General features: G+C 42.7%; 1 protein-coding gene across 1 annotated transcript in view; it reads left to right on the top strand.

Annotated features, from left to right (window-relative positions):
• The first annotated feature begins 12,227 nt into the window (after window positions 1-12,227).
• Window positions 12,228-25,911, top strand: part of CLCN7 (chloride voltage-gated channel 7) — a 131,839-nt gene continuing 118,155 nt past the window's right edge. Inside the window, exon 1 of the mRNA XM_030212156.1 lies at window positions 12,228-12,494. Coding sequence (XP_030068016.1) covers window positions 12,360-12,494 — 135 coding nt within the window. The 5' untranslated portion in view covers window positions 12,228-12,359. The remainder of the gene's footprint in view (window positions 12,495-25,911) is intronic.

Here is a 25,911-nt window from a genome sequence, read left to right on the forward strand (position 1 = left end):
ATAGTATGTACAGCCAGCTATTAGTTTGCAGGTGTCAGAGGATAAAAGGTGGGGGTTCTTATATTTGTATCTGGACCTTACAACTGATAACTTACTTTTAAACAGTAATAAGAATTAGTCATTCATGGCAGCAATAAACTCATGAATGACTTTTCCTAAATAGCCACCTGCTCTAGTGATGGTGACTATAGTGCAAATTATCATCACAGGACCCATGGCAATATTACATTAATACAAGTTGAAGAAAAGTGTCCTTTGCTTTACTGTTCCTAGAAAATGAAATTAAATAAAACTGGTAAAAGGGTGTTTAAAATCTTTCTTTTCTTTAACCACTGCATTATTAGCAATGCCCAGTTAACCCAGTGGCAACTGATTTCATATTTAAGGATAAGCAGATACACAGAGTGCATCAGTTGAAGACAGAAATAGAGAACTCCCTCAGAGTCATACTTTATAAAGAAGGGTCAGAAAGGACTGAAAGCAGGAATCATTGTATCATATCACCTCAGACAAACACATTGTAAATGACAGCAGATAAAAGCTCACACAGTCCACCCAGTCTGCCCAACAAAGCAGCCAGAGCTGCATCCACTGCTCCATGTAAGTGCGGTAATTGAACACTAGCATTACAACTATGGCATTTGGCAATTTGCCACCATGCCAACCACATATAAGCAGGTATAGATAAGTAATCTTGGAACACAATACCACACCACCATGCCAACAGTCTGAACAATGGTTTTATTATTATGTATGTTCAGTTCCTGTTAATATTCATTCAATTGCATTTTGAGCAATTTGGAATGGCCATAAAACAGAATCTGGGAATTCTAAAAGTAGACTATTACAATGATTCAGATGTGATATTACTAGTGACTGGATTATTCATGCAAGAATGGTCACAAAAAGTTTCATATACCTTAAAATGCATAAAAAGCAGAGCCATGCAGAACATTTTCTGGTGGCAGGGGTGAAATTTCAATGGCAGGACGACCTCCTCTAGGCAGCTGCTTACTCTGCCTATTAGCAACTCTATCACTGTGGTTAATGATTTAGTAACCTGAGCAAATTTCTCAGAACTGCCCTTATTAGTGTCAAATTCTCATAGCTTTCTTTGGAAGTTGGATGGAAGCTCCAGCCTTGTATGATGCTGATCCTGAGCTATAGGGCTATCAGCTAGTGACAAAAAAGCACAGAGGAATGCAATGGGACTGTTCTGCAGGAAGTGACCTGGACCCAGGGAATCAATTATGACTGAAGACTGTATTGAGTTAACCCAACAAAATGGAATAACCTTATATGTTTTTTTTTTGCTTTTCTTTGCTAATCTTTATCTGTGTGCGTTCAAGTGGATGAGCAAAGCAACCATATACTTAACAAGTCCAACATTAAAAGCAAGTTATCTCTTCAATGGCAGGTGGTTTATGCATAACTCGCCTATCTAGATATTAAAAAATGTATCTGTCTAAGCAGGGCCAGCGCTTCCATTAGGTGAACCAGGCAACCATCTATAGAACTAACATCCTAGGGGCAGCATAAACCATCAAACAGGCTTTATATATTTAATGGGGTCTCAAGCTGAAACAAGAAGGGCCCATAAGAGCGCATTACTTTCTTCCGAGGTGCAGAGTCAATACAGGTGTATCAGTCACTGAAACCGGAGGAGGAAGGGAAGTTAAGAGCTGGTTTCTTGGATAATAAGGGGCCAGGTTTGGGGAGGAGCAGAGGTAAGCCAGCGCTTATCTATTTGGTGGTGATATTCAGCCACTTAACAAATAAATTATACAGATAGAGTTAGATTTGGGAAGATCAGGCCTAAATCGATGTGGACTATGCTAGCACGGTCTCTGCTTAATATATATATATTCAAACACCACTACTCAAATAGATAGCGGTGCTGAATATATGCATTAAACTCTGAATTCTATATAGCGCCAACATTTACACACGGATCAACAACTTATCAAGCACTTAATCAACATCAATTGGGGGTTCCGTGTGCTTCTTCACTAGCCATATCTAACTGGTCTCGCATGAATCTCAAAAGGGGGCATGACTGGGTCAGGGGTGTTCCAGAAAGTTGGTCTAAGGTTATGGAGTTCCAAGGATGTGAGCTCAACTTGTGCACCAGGATTTACACCAGGTTTCAGCTGGCGTAACATAGTAACATAGTGATGACGGCAGATAAAGACCTGTACAGTCCATCCAGTCTGCCCAACAAGATAAATACATTACATATGGCATGATGTGATACATCATATGTATAACTGATTTTGATTTATTTTTTCCATTTTTAGGGCACAGACTGTAGAAGGCTGCCCGGCACCAGCCTTGTTCTAAAATTTCTGAAGTTGTCAAAGCCCCTGAACAGTTCCACTCCAGCCCATCCAAATCTATTCAGCACCTCAATCAGGGCACAGACTGTAGAAGTCTGTCCAGCAATATCTTTGCTTCCCAATTACCAGTGTTGCTTACTAATCTCTGCTAAGCTTCTTTGGGTCCATTCCTTCTAAACAGGATTCCTTTTGTGTTTATGCCATGCATTTTTTAATTCCATTACTGTTTGCATCTCCACCACCTCCCGTGGAAGGGCATTCCAGGTACCTACCACCCTTTCAGTGAAAAAACAGTTCCTGAAATTATTTCTGAGTCGGCCCCCTTTCAATCTCAATCTCTGGCCGCCTTCAAATTCTGGCTAAAGGCCCACCTGTTTGATGATGCTTTTGACTCCTAACTTTTCACTTGTTCGTAACCTTTATCTTGTCTTCCTCTCTTCAATAGTCCCTTATCCCTATGTGTCCTATCTGTCTGTCCTACCCTTATCCTTTATTTGTCCTGTCTGACTGTCCTGAATTAGATTGTAAGCTCTCTAGAGCAGGGACTGTCTCTTCTTCATGTTCAATTGTGAAGCGCTGTGTACAACTAGTAGCTCTATAGAAATGATTTGTAGTAGTAGTAACTCATGTCCTCTAGTTCTACCACCTTCCCGTCTCTGGAAAATGTTAATTTGCGGATTAATACCTTTCAAATATTTGAATGTCTGTATCACTTCACCCCTGTTTCTCCTTTCCTCCAGGGTATACATGCTCAGGTCAGCAAGTGTCTCCAAGTCACCCAGAGTTAAGCAAGGGAATCGGCGCTACGCGCTGTTCTCTAAAGAGCACTCATCCTGGAGTACCTCTATAAAATAACACTGAGTGCTGATTTTTCCCAGCACCTAATTTTCAGTGCCACTTCCTATGTGCTGCTGCTGGCTGAAAATTAATCCCAATGAAGACCGTGAGGTCAGAAAATCCCTCAGAACTATTCTTACATGTTTGACAGTCAAAATAACAGGAATCCACATGTTTAAAGAAAACTAATTTGGAAGTTGCTCTTCTTTAAGAAACTTTCACATCTGTATGTTTGGATGTATAATGTTGGAAACTCATTGGAAACCCAACTACTGGTAACTACAGCATAGCACAAGCAGTAGGAAAATGTTTATTAAAAAAAAAAAATCATGTGCTGGAAAGAGGCAAAGAGAGAAAGAGTTCCTCATTCAGCCTGTGATTGCAACGGACATTAACATCCAGGCCTGGAAAATGCATCAGCAGCTCCTCATATTCCACTCATTATCCCCTACCAGCTCGTTTCTGAGTCATAATTTCAGCCTGGAAACAAAGCTGACAGGTGGGGGAGCCAACATAAGAAAGCACTTATAATACTAAAAACATTGACGTATTGTATTCCCAGGTTCCTCTTAAAAGCACCCAAGTATTCCTGGCGTTCTGAGCTCACGTATGAAAAAATATCTAGAAAACTTAAGCTCCAGCCAAAACGTTTTATGAGCCAGTGTTTCTTTTTAACATTTTATTTTTTTTTGGAGGGGGGGGGGGGGCTATTTTCACTTGATTTTTTGTCCTTTTCATTTTTTTCTCTATTTCCTTCCTTTTTATTTCTCTTGTTCTCCCCTTGCCTCTCCAGGCACTCTCCTCATCTTTCCTTGCACTATCCCCCTTCAAACTAGAAATCAGTGCCCCCTTGGAGCTGCTGCCAACATCCTAACTTCCACTCCTGTGGTGCATGAAGGAACTTCAGTTCAAGTCCCACTGTCTCTAGTCTCACAAGACTTGCACCGGAATTCCTTTCTGCATGGTGCAGCTTAAAGCTATAAAGTCAAGCCCTGCCTGGCGACAGAGTTGACATATAGGGTTACCATATGCCTGTGTTCCACCCCACGTCCTCCTTTCGAGAGCACTGTCAGGCATCTGGGCGGTTTTCTTTATTTTGATAGTTCGTCCAGTTTCCAGACAATGAACGCACAACTGCAGACACACTGCGCCAGTGAGATCAGGGTCACCTGATCTACTGGTGCATGTGTGGTGTGGCTGAGTCAGCTCGTGGCGTGCCGCCACGTGAAGATCCTCCGTCCAATTCCTTCCTCGTACACTGCACATAGTCCAAACAGCAGCAGCAGTCAAGGTCTCAGGAGGACTTGGACTCAACCTGCTTTGTCGCACACTCGTATCGTCACCTGCTGCTGCAAGTCTGCGACTGGATTGGGTCTGGCCTGGGCAGGCATCTGCCTCACTGCTGCGTGGTGGCCTCCTGCGACACACACAGGAGGCTGGCTGAGCCTGAGAGGGAAGAAGGGAAGCAAGCAAGGCCGAGCCTGACACTGTTGTGTTACACACAACAGCCCTTGTGATCCTTCCTCAACAGCAGCAGCACTGAAGGACAGGTGAGGAATCTTTTGAGGGCTGGGCTGGTGTTTGGATTGGGGAGGGGGGAGGTAATGGGAAAGTAAACCCTTCAGAAGGGTTTACTTTCCCATTACCTCCCCCCTCCCCAATCCAAACCCCTTCATATGTTTACTAACCTGACCCAATCCTCAAGAACTGAATTTGAGGCAATCCTAAAAAGTAACCATCCTGCGGAGAAAAGAAAAGCATCTGGAAAAAGGGAGCAGGTAGAGAGTTTAAGCATGCTGCATTTTCAGAAGGGAGTATGCATGCTTTTCTCTCCACATAGAGTTATGTGACAAGGGATAGTAGAGTGAGGCCCATGGCAGGTTCTGGCACCCCACCCCAGGCCATGCTTAACGTTATGGCTTTGACTGCCCTGTCTAACCCACTTTTCCCTCATCCCAGCAAGAGGCCCAACACTCACTGACTCTTCTGCAGCTCAGGCACCACCAGTGGTAGCTGCCAGCCCTCTCCATAGCCTGAGTTAGACTGATAGCAGCCAACAGCTCTTCATAGCCAGGGTTTCTTTCACTGGGTACTGGGCACTGAATTTTAGTCATTTGGGATTTTCCAAGCCCTGGCTTTCTGTATCATAAATAATAAAGAACATAAGAAAAGCCATGCTGAGTCAGACTAAGGTCCATCAAGCCCAGTATCATGTCTCTGAGAGTGGCCAATCCAGGTCACAAGTACCCAGCAGATCCCAAAAAATAGATCTATTTACCATAGCTCATTTCCAGGCAAGAACAATGGCTCTCTGGAGTCTACCTGGCTAATATATATATATATATATATATATATATATATTTTTTTTTTTTTTTTTAAATTTGTATAAAGTCTTTATTAACAGTTCCGGCACAGAGGAAAAACAGAAACAAGCAACCACGTGTAACAAAAGAGTCTGTCAAGTTAAGCATATGCGAGAAACATGTCATAACAAAACTCTGTAAGCCATATTGAGCCTGCAAATAGGTGGGAAAATGTGGGATACAAATGCAATAAATAACAATGCAAGGTCAAGACAGGGTTCCCTCCAGCCCCAACCAGGCAAAAGTTACCATATAGAACTTCAAAACTTAAAAAAAAAATGTTCATAATAAGAAAAGTTAACCCCCAAACAACGACCTCCTAGACCCTACCCCCTCTTCACAAACCCAGAAGGTGTAGCTAGCCCCCACCTGGCTAATAATGTTTTAATTAACTTTTCCTCTAGGAGCTTGTTCAAACCTCCTTTGAATCCCGCTGTGTTAAAGCACCTTGACCACATCCTCCAGCAACAGATTCTACAGCTTAATTACATGCTGCATGAAAAAATACTCCCTATGAATTGTTTTCCAACTGCTAGCTTCATGCCGTGTCCTCTTATAGTGTTTGAAATGGTAAATAACTCTTCTCTATTTAAGTGTTTCACCCCACTCACAAATTTATAAACTTCTAATATGCGTAAGAGTTTTTATTCAAATGAATGTGTGAAATGAAACGAAAAATAAAAAGAGTCTAATATCAGACAAAAAGCCCAAACTGAAAATAAAGCAAAAATGTTTGCCCTGTGTACTACAGGCATAGCCAGAAGTCAAACCTGGACTGGGGGAGCCAAGCATTCCCCCCCCCCCCCCACACTCATACCTTTACTGGCAGGAATACCCAAACTCTACCAGCCAAAAAGACCCCGCCTGTACTGCTTCAGCAGTGAGGAAGCTGGCAGGGTGCTTCAGCCATGGATGGCAGCGTTTTGAGCATGGGCAGCTGTCAGCAAGTGCTGGCATCCGTGGATGAAGCACTCTGCTGGCCCACATCAAACTGGTGTCAAGGTGTTTACTAAAATCCAAGTAGATGTAGCCCAGTATCCTGTTTCCAACAGTGGCCAATTCAGATCACAAGTACCTGGCAGAAATCCAAATAGTAGCAAGATTCCATGCTACCAATGCCAGGGCAAGCAACGGCTTCCCCATATCTCAATAGCAGCCTGTGGACTTTTCCTCCAGGAACTTATCCAAACCTTTTTTTAACTGCTGTTACCGCTTCCAACAAGGTGTAAATATTAAAGATGTACAAAGCAGCAATGTAGCATTGGGGGGGGGGGGGGGGGGGGGGGGCTTGGGATCCCCCAACTTTAGGCTTAAGCCCCCTCCAAAATTGCAGCACCAGATAAATGGCTGGTGGGTATGCCCAAGGCCTGCCAGTTGAATAGATTTGCGGGCCAAGTTTCCGCCCGTACTGCTTCAGTACATCTAGCATCCCTCCCACGTCCAACTGTTTAGTCACCCAGTCAAAGAAATCAATCAGATTTGTCTGACATGACCTGTCTCTAGTGAATAACTTGCTCTCTTCCCTTCCACTGTAGTAAATGATAACCAAAACTTGATAATCAGTCCAACTTTGATACTATCTCCAAATTGTTCATCAATATATTCTTATCATTAGAAATTACACTTGGTGACCTCAGTGGTGCCCCTTGATGGTGTCTTCACAACTTAGCAAGATTATGGGCAACCACCTCCTCATTGGTACACCCGCTTTAACGTTCTTTTTAAATTTTTTCTGTAGTTTTACTTTAAACCAATTAAGCCCATGTTATACTCATCTTATTGTGAAACTGGGGATGTGACATCTGACATGCATGTTTCGCCTCTATAGGCTGTTTCAAGGATTGTCCCCTTAAGCTGTTTTAACGCTAACCCAGCATTTATCCTTGCGCCAGCTGAAGAAATGGGGAACCATGGCACTGAGGAAAGTCACCAATAAATTAATGACTGGAAAACTGCACCTGCACCTGAGGTTGAAGGCGTTGTACCCGACTCCGCTCCCTAGGATCCAGAACATTCCTGCTTAGAAAATCTGCCTGAACATTTTCCACATCTGCTACATGAACTGTGGACAAATCCACCAGACGACTTCCCACCCAGGTCAAGAAAAAGGACACCTCTTGCCAGTGGCATAGCTAGGTGAGGTGCCAGGGGAGCGGCTGCTCCCCCAAACGGAGTTCGGCCGGTGCCGGTGCCTATCGTGTTGCATAGAAAATGTGCGCCGGCACCGGCAGAAGTCCACTCTTGCGCCACTTTCGCTCCCCCCGCGCCATCAACCTGGCTCCGCTTCTGTCTCTTGCATCGCCAGACAGCTTTTGCTGCCCCCTGATGATTTACTTAGGCCACTACCATAGCATTGGCTAATAGGACTACTCTTCCCTCTAAGCTGAGCGGGATTACTCCAATTGCACTGCTGTCAGTGGGGGAGTGGTGCTTCAAAATTGTTTTCAATCACTAGGGACAGGCAAGTTCCCTGGAGTCCTGCAGAGCCTGCCTGCCCCTCACTGTTGAAAATGGGAAAGTGAAACAGCACCTCCTGCTGGCTGGCCTATAGGTGGAGGACTCCTCTCAGCATAAAGGGAAAAGCGGAGAGGATCCCCACTGCCTTGCCTCCGAGGAGGTCAGAAGCACCAGGCAAATTGCTCTGGTCTTCAGTCTGTTGATCAACCAACAAGCCTCCTTCAATAGCCAAAGGCCTTGAGCCACCTGACCCAGATAATGAGCTCCCCAGTCTTTGAGACTGGCATCCATCATCACCACCACCCACTGGGGAGGATACAGGCCAATGCCATTGGCAAACTTCTAATCATCACCTCAAACTGTGTCTCGCCAGATCCCTGAGTGCAAGGCTGGTCTCCATGGACTGAGACTGGAGGACCACTTGGATAGAAGAGCTTCCTGTAGCTACTATATATGGGCCCTGGCCCACTGAAACATTTCCAAGGTCACTGCCCTTGAGCCCAATATGTGAAGATAAGCTTGGGCTCACAGACACCACACAAGCAGCAGAGAAGGAATCTGATCCTGCAGCTTCTGTTTCCTTGCTTCAGGAATAAATATCCTGTGTTAAACCAAATTCCCAAGTATTCTAAGCTCTGCAAAGGCACCAGGTAATTCTTGACTGGGTTGACCACCCAGCCCAACAACTGCAACATCAACACCACCCAAGTGGCAGCTCTGTTGTTCTCCTGAAAGGATTTTGTTCCAATAAGCCAATTGTCCAGATACGGGTGAATCAGGATCATAGGTATCAACATTTCAAAATGATTGGGGGTGCCAATCACAATACAAATTACCCCTCCCTGGACACAATGAAGGACCTTGCTCAACACTGGGGGTGCTCAGTGTCAGGATTGCTGGACATACTTAAATTAATATGAAACCAGCTTGACATACTTAGATTAATATCAAACCAGCTTCTGACTTCTGAGAACTCCCCCCCTCCCTCAGGAATCACTAAGGATGGCAAATGGACCAAATGGTGCTCAGCTGCCTGCTAGCCCTGTATTTTCTTAATTACCCCTGATTAACATACCTTGAGGCATATTTTCAAAGCACTTTGGGAGGCTAAGTTCCATAGGTTTCTATGGAACTTTGGGAGGCTAAGTGCTTTGAAAATTAGCCTCCTTTTGTCCTATCTAGGAGCAGGGCTTGAGAACAAAGGAAGCCAGATAGATAGGCTCCAGAACTAAGAACTTCAAAGAGTAAAATCTGTGAAAATGGTCACCTTCCTGACTTCAGGGAAGTAAACTGGAGTTTGGCTGGGAATGAAAGAAGTTATTTGAACTCTTTCTGTTCCTGAGGTATAAAGCAGAAGCACATGGCTCTACTCAACTTCACTTCTCTCTCTTTCTTTTTCTCTGCACACCACCATCTTGAGCCCCAGAGCACAGGGCTCTGGGGGCTGGCAGTTTTTCTCTCTTTCCCTCTCTCTGCACATGGCTCTGCTTTCTTTCTTTCTTTCTTTCTTTCTTTCTTTCTTTCTTTCTTTCTTTCTTTCTTTCTTTCTTTCTTTCTTTCTTTCTTTCTTTCTTTCTTTCTTTCTTTCTTTCTTTCTTTCTTTCTTTCTTTCTTTCTTTCTTTCTTTCTCTGCTCCCCCTTCTTCTCCAGCTCTACCCCAAAGAGTTTCTCTTCCTCTGAACACCACTATCCTTCCTTTCTCTCATTGATTCTCATTTAAACACACACACAGATACAACACTGTACTATTTCCCTGTACTAAGTGCTGTGAGCCTATATATATATGCAAATACAATATACTTTCTATATATCCAAACCCGTGTGGATTGTGTATTCTTTGGGAACCCACTGCCTCTGTGAACTGGACCCAACCGCCCCTACAAACCCACTGCCTCTGTGAACTGGACCCGGGACCATACCTAGACAATGAATGCTGACACTCAGCACCCACAGAGCTAGATCCTATGACCAGGATACCCTCTTTCCTCAACACCATGGCCACAACCCTCATAACCTTGGAAAATGTGCGGGGAGCTGTTGCCAGACCAAAGGGAAGCACACAGAACTGACAATGCTGTCTCAAAATTGCAAAGCAAAGGAACTGCTGATGCCCTTGCCAGATCAGAATATGCAGATAGGCTTCCATTAGATCCAAGGAAGTGAGAAACTCTCCAAGCCTCATTGCCACAATAACCAACCACAAAGTCTCCATGGAAAAGAGGGAACTTGGAGAGTCCTTATTTTGGATTTGCGGTGCTAACCTGGCTTTATAAAATTGGCATATGAAACAGATGCCTTTTTAAATAAATGTACATGGGTCACATGATGTCGTGCTGAGAGAGCAGACGCAAGTGGGAAGAGCTCCCAGCTCAGATTGCCAAAACTCACCCTTCTAAAGCATTCTATTGGAACCAAAAGCTGGGCTTGCAAGGCACAACCCCTTCTGAAAAATAAACAGAAGCAGCGAAGCTGTTTGCCTGCATTTATGACTATAACAACGGCTCGCAGGGAGGAGAAGCTAGTGAGGTGCGACTCCAAGATGGCGGTGGGAGGCGGCCGCATGGGTGTCCGAAATTGTCATGGAGGTAAAACAAGCTATTGAGGACTCACTAGATAAAAATATGCAATCAGTCTCGGACAAACTGGACAATGTTGATGGGAATCTGGAGGCCTGAAAGGGGAGTTCTCAGCTTTCTGCCAGCGGGTTTCTGACCTGGAAGATAAGGTGCAACAATTAACGACCCTGACGGCCACATTACAGGATAAACTGAAATCTCTTGAGGATAAGACGGATGACATTGAGAATCGCTCCCATAGAGGGAACCTGGAGCTAGGTGGTCTTCCTGAGTCTATACCAGAGGCGGAGCTGAGGAAGTTTTTGGAGACATGGCTGATATCCGTCTTGCGGATGCAGCCAGCTGCAGGCCCCCTGCGCATAGAATGGTCACATAGACTGAGCCTAAAAGATCAGCAGAGGAACGTCCATGTGTTGTAATCTGCAAATATTTTTCTGACACAGCTTTAATTAACAAAAGCTACCATAAGAGGCAGACACGGTCGTATAATTAACATTATAATTTTATTGATATTTGGGTAATGACTGAGAAAATGTTATTAAAAATTATGTTAACAAAGCATGAAGTTGACTCGGTTAACTTCTGCTGTATATCAACCAGTAGCAAATAAAAGTAATAAACAATATTAAGTGCATTTTTATAATATACCATGCAGCAGTGGCATTCCTAGGGGGGGGCGTTGGGTGCGGTCCGCCCCGGGTGCACGACGCTGGGGGGGGGGGGGGTGCCGCGCGCGCCTGTCCTCCGTTGTTCCATGCTTCTCTGCCCCGGAACGGGGGGGGGGGGGTTCCTTCGCGGGGGTGTCCTTTCGCCGGGGGGGGGGGAGGGGTCCGCTGCACCCGGGGGGCAGGGCGCATCGGCGATCTGCCCCGGGTGCCAGCCCCCCCAGGAACGCCACTGCCATGCAGTCTTCAAAACAGAAGGAGCAAGTTCCCACAAGCACAAACCATCTAGGCACAAATAAAAAAAAAGCTTTCAAATGCTTCCAGGTTTCAACCTAATACATGTTAAATGTGGGATATGAATGTCATAAATAAATAAATAAATAGATAAAAACTTTGAATGTTGAGCACCTGCTTCTCATAACATGGTGTATGTTTTAGTGGCCATTACCAGGGGGGGAAAAAATCTATGCACGAGCTGGGGTATCCCTGTAACCAGCCTCTACAACTGACCACTTAAGATTTATAACAAATTCGTACTCTACCTATGAAAAGTAATCCCATTTTTATGCTTCCTCTGTGTACATCCGTATGCTGCACAAGCTGGTATGTTTGAAAATATAAATAAGATTAAATAAAAATGCTACCAACAATAAAGAACGAAAACGTAGATGCAGCAGCCCATAGGTTTGCTTTACTTTGAGTATACGGGGATGACGGCTGCGCGGAGAAGGGAAAACTCAGAGAGACCTAATTGGGTTCAGCGTTTTGACATCACTTCACTTTCTGTCTATTAAATCTCCTTGACCGCATCCATTTAACTTCTTCAGAAAACTACAGTTCCCAGCAGGCAATACGGCCTAAACACATCCACTAGCTTCTCCGGGCTTCAGGAAACTACAGCTCCCAGCTGGGACTGAGTTTGACCCTATTGGGGCCCCGTAGTCAGCTGTCCAATGGGGTCACGAGACACCGGCTGGGGCCGAACTGCATAGATCACGTGAGTAAACAGGCGTGAGGTACGGGATACCGGCACTGGGAACTAAGAGAGTTTGGAGCACGGTGCTGGTTCCGGTGTGGAAGAGCAGGCACCCGACCTCCGGTCCTGTGCCCTTTCGCTGCAAAGCCATGGCAAACATTTCCAAGAAGGTGACCTGGTCCGGGAGAGATGACGAGGAGCAGAAGCGGCAGCAGGAACCCGGGGAAGGCACCCCGTTACTGAACGGGAGCACCTCAGGGCCCGAGGGTCGGCATAGCCGTCAGGTGAGATAGCAGGTTGTGTCGTAGAGGGGAAGGTGTTTGCAACTCTCTGCTGTAGGATGCTGCTACAGGTTTATGTTTTATTAGTTACCGTTATAGAGCATTACATGGATTCCGTCTCTCCCAGAGGCAGCCCCAGTCTTGTAGGTAAAGAAATAAATCAGTTGTTTAGGAGTATTTCAAAGCTGAGGGTCGAACTTTAACTATGTAAAAACTTATAGCACCATACACCATAAGAGTCGTTTATATATATATATTTTATTTCCCCCCCCCCCCAATCAGGGGGCCGTGCGCCTCCAGGACACTGACTAGGAACTGATCCTGGCAGTCAGTGCGCTATTGAATGTCGGTATCAATATGTTGTTGCTGTCATGTGAGTATATAGAAAAGTCTGATTTTAACGTTATTTTTTTGTCTCTTAAGAGTTATACTGCTACTAAGAGAATTTTTTTGTTTTTTTTCTTTTTCAAGATTTTTTTAGTTATTATTTTGGGGAGCCTATGAGCATGGCTAGTATTCTGCCGGTTCTCTTTTACTATCTGGCATCCTCTTGAATTCCATCCCCCCAACGGAATGCCTTTAGTTGGCAAGAGCAATCAGGGCAGTAGTGCTGTGGCCATCTACTGCTTTTCCTCTGAAGTCAGAGCTGTGGAACCCATAGTCTGATAGCCATTATAATTACTACTACTTAACATTTCTAAAGCGGTACTAGGGTTACGCAGCGCTGTACAGTTTAATAGAGAAGGACAGTCCCAGCTCAAGGAGCTTACAATCTAAAGGACAAGTGTACAGTCAGTCAAATAGGGCAGTCAAAATGGGACAGTCTAGATTTCCTGAATAGAAGCATAAAGGTTAGGTGCCGAATGCGACGTTGAAGAGGTGGGCCTTGAGCAAAGATTTGAAGATGGGCAGGGAGGGGGCTTGGCGAATGGGCTCAGGAAGTTTATTCCAAGCATAGGGTGAGGCGAGGCAGAAAGGGCGGAGCCTGGAGTTGGAGGCGGTGGTGGAGAAGGGAACTGAGAGGAGGGATTTGTCCTGTGAGCAGAGGTTTCGGTTGGGGACATGGGGGGAGATGAGGGTAGAGAGGTAATGAGGGGCTGTGGAATTTTTAATTAGTGATCTTTTAAGGGTAAGAAGTATAACAGGAAACAAGTGACTTTTTGTCACAGTTCATTTTTTCTCTGCGCTTGGTCTTTGAAAGATTGGCTTGCCCTGCACTGTGAAATTACTATTTTATGTTTGTTTGAAATGGTGATCCAAAAATTATTAAAACAAATATTTTGTTCTGAAAGGTTGCATATAATATTTTGTACAGATATAATATAAAAATCTTCAATATTCGATAATTGACAGTTGCATGCGAGATGAGGCATATAAATGATTGGCTTGGGAGGGGGGGGTAGAGAAATTTTCGGCTACATCATTAGAGGGTGAAATCATACAACTTATACATCTTAAGTCACATTCTCCATGATACCAAATCCTTACCACCTGGAATCTTTAAGGAGTTTCCCATGTTCAGGGTGGCACAGAAAGCATGGAGATGGTTATGTCATCATTTTGGATTCTCGGCATCGGTGACCCCATTTTTTCCATTACAGGAAATCTGGCATTTCCACCAGCAATGCATGGGGGGGACCTTTTCCATTTGGGTGAAGAAAGGCCTGAGATATCTGTTTAATGTAGTGGTGGAAGAGGGGAAATTGAAGACCTTCATTGAGCTGCAAAGGGAGCATGCTTTGCCTTAAACTCATTTTTTTTAAATATATACAACATTATATAAACTCACTCCAATGGACTGATCTAACTGAAGATGTACCGGAGGTCCTATCGGAGGCACTCACCTTGGGAGGAACTCAGGGAGTACCATTATCGTACCAATATAGATTTCTACAGGACAATACTCCAGACATTCACTATAGAGAACTGGCATCTGCAGTTCATTGTCATAAAAGAAAAAGGTTCATTGTCATAAAAATATTGAACAGTGAACTATAAAAACAGATGGAAAATAACAGGCAAATAACAAGCAACTGAATAAGGATCAAATATAAAACTCTTGATTTGGGAATGGAGGTAACTTATACCATGTTACAAAATTCCATTAGCTCAATACATCAGCAAAGTGATCTTGATCCAACACAGGGAGACGCTGTACAAGTTTATCATGAGACTGTTTATTTCACCGAACCGAGCGAGGCAAGCTGGGCTTGGGGTAGAAGGAAAATGCCCAAAATGTGGGAAGGAATGAGCGCGCTTGGGGTTTATGTTTTGGCACTGCAAGTCTGTCCAGTCCTCCCCTCCTAGCTTACAGCGTTGGAAATTGTACATGTTGGAACAGTTGAGGATGGACAGACTGGGTATCTCTGATTTAGATAGCATAAAAGACCGTAGGCTTATAGCAATATGGGAGCCATTTTGGTTGACATTATCTCACCAGGCATGCAGCCGATTGTTAAATTAAGAATCAGTTACAGTTTATACATGAAATGCTTTAATATCCCCCCACCCCTTTTTCCTTTTTTTTTTATAGTAGGGTAGTTAAGGGAGGGAGGGTGGGCTAGAGAGGGCAGGGAATTTGAATTGTATGTTAAATACAGTGCAAATGTGAACATTTTTGTAAAATCTAGCGGTGTAGTTTGTGAACTTGCAGCTGGTTGATGAAAGCCAGGTGGAATGTACTTTGGAAATTCTGCGTTGTATTGCTTTGTTGATGTGTTAAATTAATAAAAAGATTTAAACATAATATAAATATTAATAAATCATTAGAATTAGGAAGAATGGTCCAGAAATGATAGCTGAAGTTTAATTCTAAAAAATACAGGATCATATATTTGGGTTGCAAGAGCCTGAGGGAGTGGTACAGTTTAGGGGGTGAAGTACTTCTCTGTATGAAAGAGGAGCAGGGCTTGGGTGTGGTCATATGTGATGATCTTAACGAGGCCAAACAAAAAAGGGACAGTAAAAACTAAAAGGATGAGATCCTAGGGGGAAAGAATCAAGATGGCGCCGATAACGGTTGTGCGAACCCGGAGCTCCTAAGATTTGACGGCGTTCGCGAGAGAGAAATTCCTACCCCGACTTTTAGATGGGGAAAAGAAAGGGGAAAACGCCGGCACCTACCTCGGCTTCTCATCAAACGACGCTTGAAAACTTCGGAATCGGGACCTTGGCTGTGCAGACTTCTACTTCGACGGGCTCGCTCCAGTCTGGAGCAGAGCGCAGCGTAGAGGGCGCAACGCTGAGCCCTCGTTCTCTCACCGCTCCCCCACAGCCTGGAAGTGTAGCGGAATCGACGGGTCCACAACAGTTGGAATTACAGTTTGTGGAGGGGGGTCCCTCGAGTACCTCTACTCCGGGGAAGGAGATAATAAGTCAGGGACTAACGCTGGTCGGGTTCCCTGCCCCCCACGGAGTAACTCCAGAGAGCAGTGGAGGAATGAAAAGACCAACTCAGGTGACGATGCCTATGCTATGGGACGCAATCCAGGAGGTAAAAAACACTTTACTTCATATGAATACTTCCATAAATGGCGAAATTGTGGAACTGAAGCAAAATAGTCAGAATATATCTACAAAAGTTCAAGAACAGAATGAAAAAATATTAAAAATGGAGACTGAGCTTAAACAACTACAGGATCTAACAGTAACTTTGGTAAAAGAAAAAGAAACTCAGGAAAGAAAGATGGAGTATTTGGAGAATAATGGGAGGAAAAACAACCTGAGGATATTGAATTTTCCTAAATGCCCTTTAGTATCATCAATTGATATGCTTAGAAAATATTTTGTAGATATATTGGGAATTCCTGGAGAGGGAGTTCCCCCTATTACAAGGGCCCAATATATTTCTGGAATAGTGAGACCTGCAGAACAACAACCTCAGGCCGACATTAATCTCAACTTGACAGAATACCTTGAGAACTCCCTGGAAGTGATTACCGAAAGAACAACTTTAATAGTGACATTCGCTCTTGAACTAGATAGAAACAATATTTTCAGACTATACTTTCGCCATTTAAATGACTGTTTCTTGGGTCAGAAAATTCAAATTTTTCCTGATATGGCAAGGAGCACACAGAAAAGGAGAAAGGAATTCCTATTATATAAATCTAGAGTTATTAAATTAGGTGCAACTTTTCTGTTAAGGTTTCCTTGTAAATGCTATGTAACTTTTGAATTAGTTAATTATATATTTTTCTCTCCCTCGAAGCTGCTAGAATTTATAGTAATGAAGGAAGCTGTTAAGCCCAGCGATTAGCCTCCCTATATGAGAACGCTGTTATGTTGGCTGTAGAATTTCTGCATTAACCCAACCGTTAATACTTAGTTTATTGCTATGTTATTTTTTTTTTTTCCTTCTTTTTTTTTATTGCCTAGTATCTTGATTCAAATGATTGTGGACAAAATTTAAAAACTATTTTCTATTTTAAGCCAGAAATGGCTTTAAGTAGTTTTACTTTATTGCATTTTCTGATATATCCTCATTTATGTCACTGTATGTAAATGAAAAACTTATAAATAAAGAATTAAAAAAAAACAAAAAAAAAAACTAAAAGGATGCTTGGGGGCATAGGGAGAAGAAGGGCCAGCAGGAAAAAGGAGGTGATAATGCCTCTGTATAAGTCTCTGGTGAGGCTTTTTTTTAGAGTACTAATATAGTTCTGGAAACTTCACCTTCAAAAAGATATAATCAAGATGGAGTCGGCCCAGAAGATAGCTACTAAAATGGTCCATGGCCCTCATCATAAAGTGTATGGGTACAGACTTAAAGATCTCAATATGTATACTTTGGTAAAAAGGTGGGAGAGGGAAGATGTAATAGAAATGTTTAACCTCCATGGTATAAATGGACAGAAGGTGTAGGATGAAGGTGAAAAGGAACAGATGCAGGAGTAATCTGAGGAAATATTTCTTCATGGAAAGGGTGGTAAATTTGTTGAACAGCCTCCCAGTGGAGGTGGTGGAGACACAGACTGTATCGGAATTCAGTTAAGATTAGGACAAATCCATGGGATCTCTAAAGGAGAGGAAGGGGTAGTAGATGACATGGATGGATAGGCCATATGGTCTTTATCTGCCTTCATTTTTCTCTTTCAGACAGAATCATAGAGAATGAAGCATTTGTGATCATATGAAATATTTCCCTGCCATCTCATTAAAAAACAAAATGCTAAAAAATCAGATATAGTGGTCAAGGAGAAAAATACAAGAATGTCATTACTAACAGAAGTATGATTTTGTGCTAGATATGGATAGAGAGGAGATTTATTTATTTATATCCCCCTTACATCTAAGCACCCAGAGAACTTTGTTGTTTGATGCCTGATTAAACAAGTGGGAAAGCATGTGAATAAGCTCCGGAAGGAAACACCAAAGTATTGTCAAGCCACACTTGCTGTATTCCTCTTTGGGTGAATCTCTTCATAAAACAGTTAATAAATCATAAATGGATCAAATATTAAGAACATGAGCTGAGTGTGTGAGAGATTGACATCTTTCTCAACATACTCTAGCTTATTGGTGAAGTTCATTCTGGTCACGGTGTATGCTTTATTTTATTTGGATTTAATTCATGCGTCTTCACGTGCGGGTTTACAGTCTAATCAAAACTAATTTATTTGGAATCAGATGCTTGAAACAACTTTTGTTGCAGTGCAAGTTGTATTTCTGATGTTCATTCACCCTTGAATTTTTGGTTTCGTATACTAGGATAAACAAGAATTCAGAATTGTGTAAAGATGAACCAGAGAAGGGACAGGACAGTTTAGGATTGTATCATGCAGAATCTCACTGAGGATATATTTTTTATTTTATTTGTAACATTTGTAACCCACATTTTCTCACCCATTAGCAGGCTCATATGATTACCTCATGAGCAATTGGCATAGAGCCTGCTAACAGGGAGACAATTGCTTGATGTTTACAGTTCTTCAGGGGCAGGTTAAATTGCAGGGAGAAGTGTTTATAGTGCAGACATCTAGTTATTCTGCTGGTATTTTGGGCACTTAGCTATCTGTTGACAAAAACAACAGAGACAGCTTTAGTTCTGTATGAAATCCCTTGTCTGTGGCTGTAGTAGCCCTGGTTTCTGCAAGACCTAGACTAGGATATATATAATTTGCTAGGGTTTTTCTGTCAGTCTTGTAGTGATGCATAAAAACTTAGGGACTGATGCAGAAGAGCCATGCTTGGATGTCTGAGTGCGCGGTTTCTACTACAGGTGTAATACTACACCATGCAGACAGCTAAGTATGTGCACATTTTTATGCGTGCAGAGGTTGTATGCAAATTAGGGGGGAGCCTGCCGAATGCATGTGCACAAAGGTTTTCTGTTAAGTGCAGCTTTTTGTGCACATGTTGTAACATAGTCACATAGTAGATGACGGCAGAAAAAGACCTGTATGGTCCATCTAGTCTGCCCAACAAAAAACACTGTTTTCCTTTTCTGCATTGCCGCAGAATATTTAATGGCCTCTTGACCATATGTTTTTATGCAGTGCGCAGCCATGTCTTCTGCATGAGTTAACTCCTGTGCTCAACTCCTTTTTGCATTGCTCAGCTATTAAGCTGCGCGTACAACCCTCAGTAACCTTCACCACGGTTTGGCTGGTGATAGCTTTCCGCTTTGGCCTCTTGGAGCCTACGATGACCAGAATAAGTAAACACTAGCTGTGGGTTTAACTTGTTCCCTATATTTTGTGCTGATGTGTATATATAAGTATCACCATTGAGTATCTATACAATGTGGTCACCAAACTAGCACTATACATTGATTTTGTTTATTAGGATTTATTTACCACTTCTTTGAAGAAATTCATCCAAGGTGGTGTATATATATTGAAAATAACCCGGACATAGGTATTATGTGATTAAAGTAGTAAAAACATTTCAATTAACAGTATACACTAAAACATAGTATGTTATTTCCATTGTTAACACAGCACACAAACCTCTTAATAGACAGCACAGGAGGTAAGCCTAGTGATTAGTGGAGTGGACTTTGACCCTGAGGAACTGGGTTTGATTTCTACTACAGCTCCTTGTGACTCAGGGCAAGTCACCTCCATTTCCTCAGGTATAAAAAAAAAATACCTGTGTGTAGTATGTAAACCGTTTTGATTGTAACCATAGACAGGCGGTATATCAAGTCCCTTTCCCAGCAGAAATTAAACATATAGACAGTCAAGATATAGTTACAGGTGTTTGATAAGCCTGACTAAGGAAAAACTTGCACATGAAATCTTAAAAAGGTCTATATTTATTTATTAATTTCTATGCCACCTACATCTAAGTGGCTCATAATAATATATAAGCCACATTGAGCCTGTAAATAGGTGGGAAAATGTGGGATACAAATGCAATAAAATAAATAAATAAAATATATGTTGTAAGCAAGTTTTGCTGCAGTAAGTGCATCCAGTATTAGTCCTTGTGTGTATATGTGTGTGAGATTAGATGTTTCTTCCATTAAAGGCCTGTGAGAAGAGCCAGGCTTTCACCTACTTCTGAAGTAGAGATAGGCTTCACTTAGTGCAAGACGTTCAGGGAATGCATTCCAGAGGGTGGGAGCTACTCTGGTGAAGGCTCATTGGCAGGTGCCATATCATGTGATTTCCATTGGTAAGGGTGTGGTTAGGGATACTCCTTGGGGAGGACCTTAGCAACTTTGGAAGTGCATAGAAGGAGATCCTGTTCTTTGTGCACTCTGGCCCATTTCCTTTAAGAGCCTTGAAGATCAGAGAGAGGGCATATTTTAAATTTAGCTCTGTATTGTACTGGTAACCAGTGAAGTTGTTTAAGAAATGATATGATGGGAACACATTACCTGTAACCTTCTGTTGTGCTGTGGCATTTTTAATCAATTGGTGCTATTGCAAGCCTTTTGTAGTCCCATCAATGCACAGTGCATTACAGTAATCCAGTCTTAATGTTATTATGGGGTGAGCCACTGTGGAAATACTTGTCTTTTCATTGTATGGTGAGGGTTGCTGCAGATGATAGGGGCAGTTCCTGAAGGTGGCTTGGATTGGGGGAATCTGCATACATGTTGAGTCCAGCTGTATCCCAGGATTCCTGACCTGTAATTTAAGGGAGAGTTCATTGCTCACAAAAAGGATTTTGATGTCAGATATGTGACTGCTTGCATTAGGGACCCACAGATGATCTTTTTTTTGCTGGGGGGGGGTGTTCAGACAAACGTTGCTGTATTTAGCCCATTCTTGAATTGCTGTAAGACGAGCAATCAATTTATTCAGAGCTGTAGGTTAATCTGGTTCGGTGGGTCATGTCATCCTCATGGATGTAGAATAGAGTTTATCAAATCAGCTTGGCTAATGGCCTTTGGTAGATACTAAGCAAAATAGGTGATGGTGTGGATGCTTGTCAGTGCCCGAAGTGGTGATGATGAAGTGCTGCTGAACAGTATGAACTGTTGTGTATCTCATAAAATCTGTGTTACTGACACCTTTTTCTGCCACTTGAGCTAGCATGATATTGTGGTCCATAGACTCAAAAACTGCTGAGAAATCCAGCAGTACTAACATTGAGGCAAATCTCCTGTCATGTTTTCTGTGTATCGGCTTAACAGGGATATGAGGACTGTCTCCATTCCATAACCAGGCTTGAATCCAGGTTGACACAGATCTAGCCAGTTTTTCTCTTATAGAACAAACAGCAGCATTCAGCTCAACAATTGTCTGGAAGTTTTCCCAGACACTGGCAGTAACTTTCAAGCTTGCCCTGATCCAGTTGGTTGTTCTTTTTCAGAGGGTGCTAATAGTTGCCTATTAGAAAGGGAAGCTGTCACGAAATGCCTAGCCACACGCCTGGGGCTAATCCTGCAACCACTTAGAGGGTCTGTCCCCAGCACAGCTCAGGTCCACCTGCACCTGGGCATGTGCTCTATACTAGCACTCTCCTCCCACTGACTGGGTCCCAACCGCCTCTGGGCGAGTCTCCTGCTCTTAAGGTATTCCCCACATTCCCAATGGTCCCACAGTTCCTAGAAAGCACCCACAGACCCCAAAACACAAACCATCAGGATTCTTAGTCAGTCCAGACAAGCTGAGGTAATAAACTAAAGAAGGTTCATTGTCATAAAAATATTGAACAGTGAACTATAAAAACAGATGGAAAATAACAGGCAAATAACAAGCAACTGAATAAGGATCAAATATAAAACTACCTAAACATTTTATCACTACCTGGATAGTACCTGGGGAGTACAGGAAATATAGCTGCTCACAGGTTACAGAGTATAACTGCTCACAGGGTCTCGGTAAAGAGGTCTTTCTCTCTCTACATCCAAACTGAGACTGGAGAAAAATCCGGTATTTCCAGACTGAATTTGAGCTCCTGGGCCAATCGGAGCCTAGAACAACATTTTTAAAAAGTAGCTGGCCACATCACTGCAGGTTACTTTCTCTTTGTGTTAAACTAAAGTAGGAACAGTCATTTCTCTGTAACAGCTTTAAACATAAAACATGTACCATTTGCTGGCCAAACTAGAGAAATACACTTCATGAAATATTCTCACAATTCATATGCTGGAAAATTTACCATTTTGCCACAGAAGCGTTGACAGGTTTTGTTTTTTTTACTTCTTCTGTGAGACCCCTGCTTGTTTGCCGCACTCTTTTGTGGTCAGGGGGCCAAGGGAACAGGTGTCTGGTCGAAGGGCTTTTAAGATGTTATCAAGGCCCTCTTCTGTTATCGAATTAAGTCCCATATATCTGTGCACACATAGTTATCTGACAGGGGACATCACCTCTAGGTCCTGTCAAAGACTTAATTTTGTTGGCAAAGTATGCAGCAAGAGTCATTGTGGTTCATTTTCAACTTGGCAGGCTCACTGTGTTGTAGGAGTTGGAGTAGTCTGTTTACTGTGCTGAATAGGTGTTTGGTTGAATTGACAGCCTATTCAGTGTGTTGAGAGAAATATTCTTTTAGCTGCTTTTAAGGCTTGACTGTACTTTGCTATATGTTTCTTATAGTTTAGCCAAGTCCTCATCCAGGTGAGATTTGTTCCATCTCCTTTCCAGTTTCTGTCTTTGGCGCTTAAGGGTCTGAAGCTCTAGAGAGAACCAAGGTGATCATTTTGTGAGTGGGGCATAATACCTTTTTTAGTGATGCTGTTGTTTCTAGGACTTTAGCTAAGTGTGTATTCCAAGTATCAAACTGCTGCGATACTGTAGTTCTCTTTTCATCTACATGTGGATAGTACAAGACCCTTAGGAAGTTTTCAGCTGTCAGATGTTTCTTGTCTCTGATCCCATTCAAACTCTGGAAAGCGCCATCTGCTTCAAGTGATGACTTAGAGAAAATTTGATTAGAAAGCAGTCAGTCAATGATAGAGGTGTTATTTCAACACCACTATCCCAGTGTTCTTGGATGTTGACCTCCTCTCCCCACCCCCCCTTGCAAAATACCAAATTTAGTATGTGACCCTTTTCATGGATTGGGGAATTGTTGACAGCACTAGGATTCACGCAGGTGATCATGTCCAGGAAGACAGCACTAGGTGGTATTTGGGGTTTTGGTATGTAGATTAAAGTCTCTTATGATCACCAACCTAGGGAAACTTGGGGTCGGGTCTGTAGTCAGATCAAGGAGTTCATCCACAGATGATTTGTTGTTAAGAGGTGGTGGTTATATTATGAGTAGCCAGTTTGGTTTCTTTTCTTCTAGATGGATAAAAGGGATTTTGATTCCGTTAGATGAAGGATGTTGATGCTGCTGTTTTGATTGTGACCTGAGTCAGGACTTCCACCCCTACACCTCTTCTCCCTAGTCTTGGTTGGTGTTGGATATTGAAACCTGTTGGGCATAGTTCAGACAGTGGTAATCCCCTGTTTTCATATAGCCAGGTTTGAGATACCTAGATGCTGTTCACAAATGACAACGTGAATTATTGGGAGTTTCTTAGTAGCTGATCTGGCACCAGGCCTGTGGTTCCACAAGGTCATCTGGGGTGCCAGGGATAGCTTGGGTATGGCAGAGGGAGATAATTTGGGTACTGGTAGGCAGATTTTTGACCTCTTGCACTTGTGCTTTCTCTTTGGTTGATGGAGATTATAGTACTCATTTAGACACTCTATTGGAATCTCTGAGGTCTCTTGGTTTACAGACCCAAGACACATTCTCAAGTATTAGGCAACTTTCAATCAGTAACCCAGTAGAACTAAAGCCAGCTTTTTAAAGCTCGCGCATGCCCGGTTGATTCGATGTACAGAGCAGGCCGGTCATTCATTGGCGCATAAAGATAGGACAGCAATTTATGCAGTCCTGTTTATGTGCTAACACTGGCTGGTTAGCTCTGAATATCGGGAGCTAACCGGACTCCGCCCTGGAATGTTGCTGACATAGCTGGCTTGCACTTCGGCTCTAACAAGTCATTTTCAGTGAAGATGGCCAGTTAAGTGCTGCTGAAAATGACTGGATAGCCGCCAATAATTAAATTAACCGGTAGGTGGCTGTTCCCGGCTGGTTGACTCGCTTTGAATATCGGCCAGCTTATCTCTTGATAAATGGGAGATATGTTAAGCCAGAACACCCACCTAGCACATCCACACTCATCCACACTTTTATCACCTCTCGCTTAGACTATTGCAGCTTGGTTCTCACAGGTCTCCCACTTAGCCATCTCTCTCCTCTTCAATCTGTTCAAAATTCTGCTGCACGACTAATATTCCGCCAGTATCGCTATGCTCATATTAGCCCTCTCCTCAAGTCACTTCACTGGCTCCCTATCCGCTTCCGCAGTTCAAACTCCTCTTATTGACCTATAAGTGCATTCACTCTGCAGCTCCTCAGTACCTCTGCACTCTCATCTCTCCCTACACTCCTCCCTGGGAACTCCGTTCACTGGGTAAATCTCTCTTATCTGCACTCTTCTCCTCCCCTTTTAGCTTGCTGCACCATATGCCTGGAATACACTTCCTGAGCCGGTACGTCAAGTTCCATCTCTGGCCGTCTTCAAATCTAAGCTAAAAGCCCACCTTTTTGATGCTGCTTTTAACTCCTAACCCTTATTTTATCATCCTCACTTTAATATTCCCTTATCTCTTATTTGTCCTGTTTGTCTGTCCTAATTAGATTGTAAGCTCTGTTGAGCAGGGACTGTGTCTTCATGTTCAAGTGTACAGCGCTGTGTACGTCTAGTAGCGCTATAGAAATGATAAGTAGTAGTAGAGCACAGTACTGTATTAGTTTTGGTCAAGAATTACATCATTCAACAGTTACTGTGTTTTAGCTCTTCAGGGCAGTATTATGCTGTTAACAAAACAGTACCTGCTGAACACCACCTTGAGTGAATCGCTTTATAAAAGCAGTTAATAAATCCCAATAAAGAAATAAAGATCTCTGATGACAGGTCAGAAGTATATTGGTGGTGATGTATGTTACTTTCAATAAGGTTGGATGCTATTAAATGGATTTTTTCCAGGTGGCACTAAAGTCTCTATAGGCTCACAGGTTGAGACAACATTACATTACATTACATTACATTAACCATTTATGACTCACATTATCTGTAAAGTTCAATGTGACTTACACTTTGTGAACAGCTAAATAAGCACAATAGATTTATGGAAGGGCAGAAAGGAACATACTATCATATTACAAATCCAGAAATCGCCTGAATTAAAAAAAAAGAAAAACATTTCAGCGCCTTTCAAAACAGTCCATAAGATCCCAAAAGCCTAATTTCAGATGGTAAAGTACTACTACTACTACTACTTATCATTTCTATAGAGCTACCAGTGTGATGCCAAATATTAAAAATTGGTTGAATGTGAAGAATTATAAACAATATTCCTACAACTTGGAAACGAGAGAGTGAGGAAGTTCCTAGACTGAGGATTAGAGTTCCTATCAGAGAGTTGAATAAGTCCTTGCATATAGCTAGGTCAGTTCCGTAAATTATTTAAAAAACAAACATACGGGTCATTCCATGCCAAGTGGTCTAAAATAAAAAAAAAACCCATCATGTTCTCTAATTTTGTTCAAATTTTATCTGTTGCGCGAGTCAGGTGTTAAACGAAGTTTCCCAAAATTTGAGGTCTGTAACTGCAATAGTTGCAGATCTAGACCCCCTTATGTTTCAACAATTTTTATTGAAGACAAATTGAACTTACACTCCACAATAGGAGGTATCTGATACACATAAATACTGTATCCTGTTACAACGCTTTAATACCTTATTATACAGTGCTTCATCTTCAAGTTTGTAATTTTCTCCTCCTCCCTATTCCCCCCTATAACCCTATCGTCCTTCTACCCTCCCCCCCTGTCTTTCCCCCCCTCCCTTCCCCCCACCCTTCCTCCCTCCCCTCCCTTATAGGTTACACTGTGTTTATTGCAAATTCCTATCATAAGTTATCATTCTGGCCCATCATAACTTGTTAAGTACAAGACTTCTACC

This window comes from Microcaecilia unicolor, chromosome 8, assembly GCF_901765095.1.
Source record: "Microcaecilia unicolor chromosome 8, aMicUni1.1, whole genome shotgun sequence".
Taxonomy (NCBI): domain Eukaryota; kingdom Metazoa; phylum Chordata; class Amphibia; order Gymnophiona; family Siphonopidae; genus Microcaecilia; species Microcaecilia unicolor.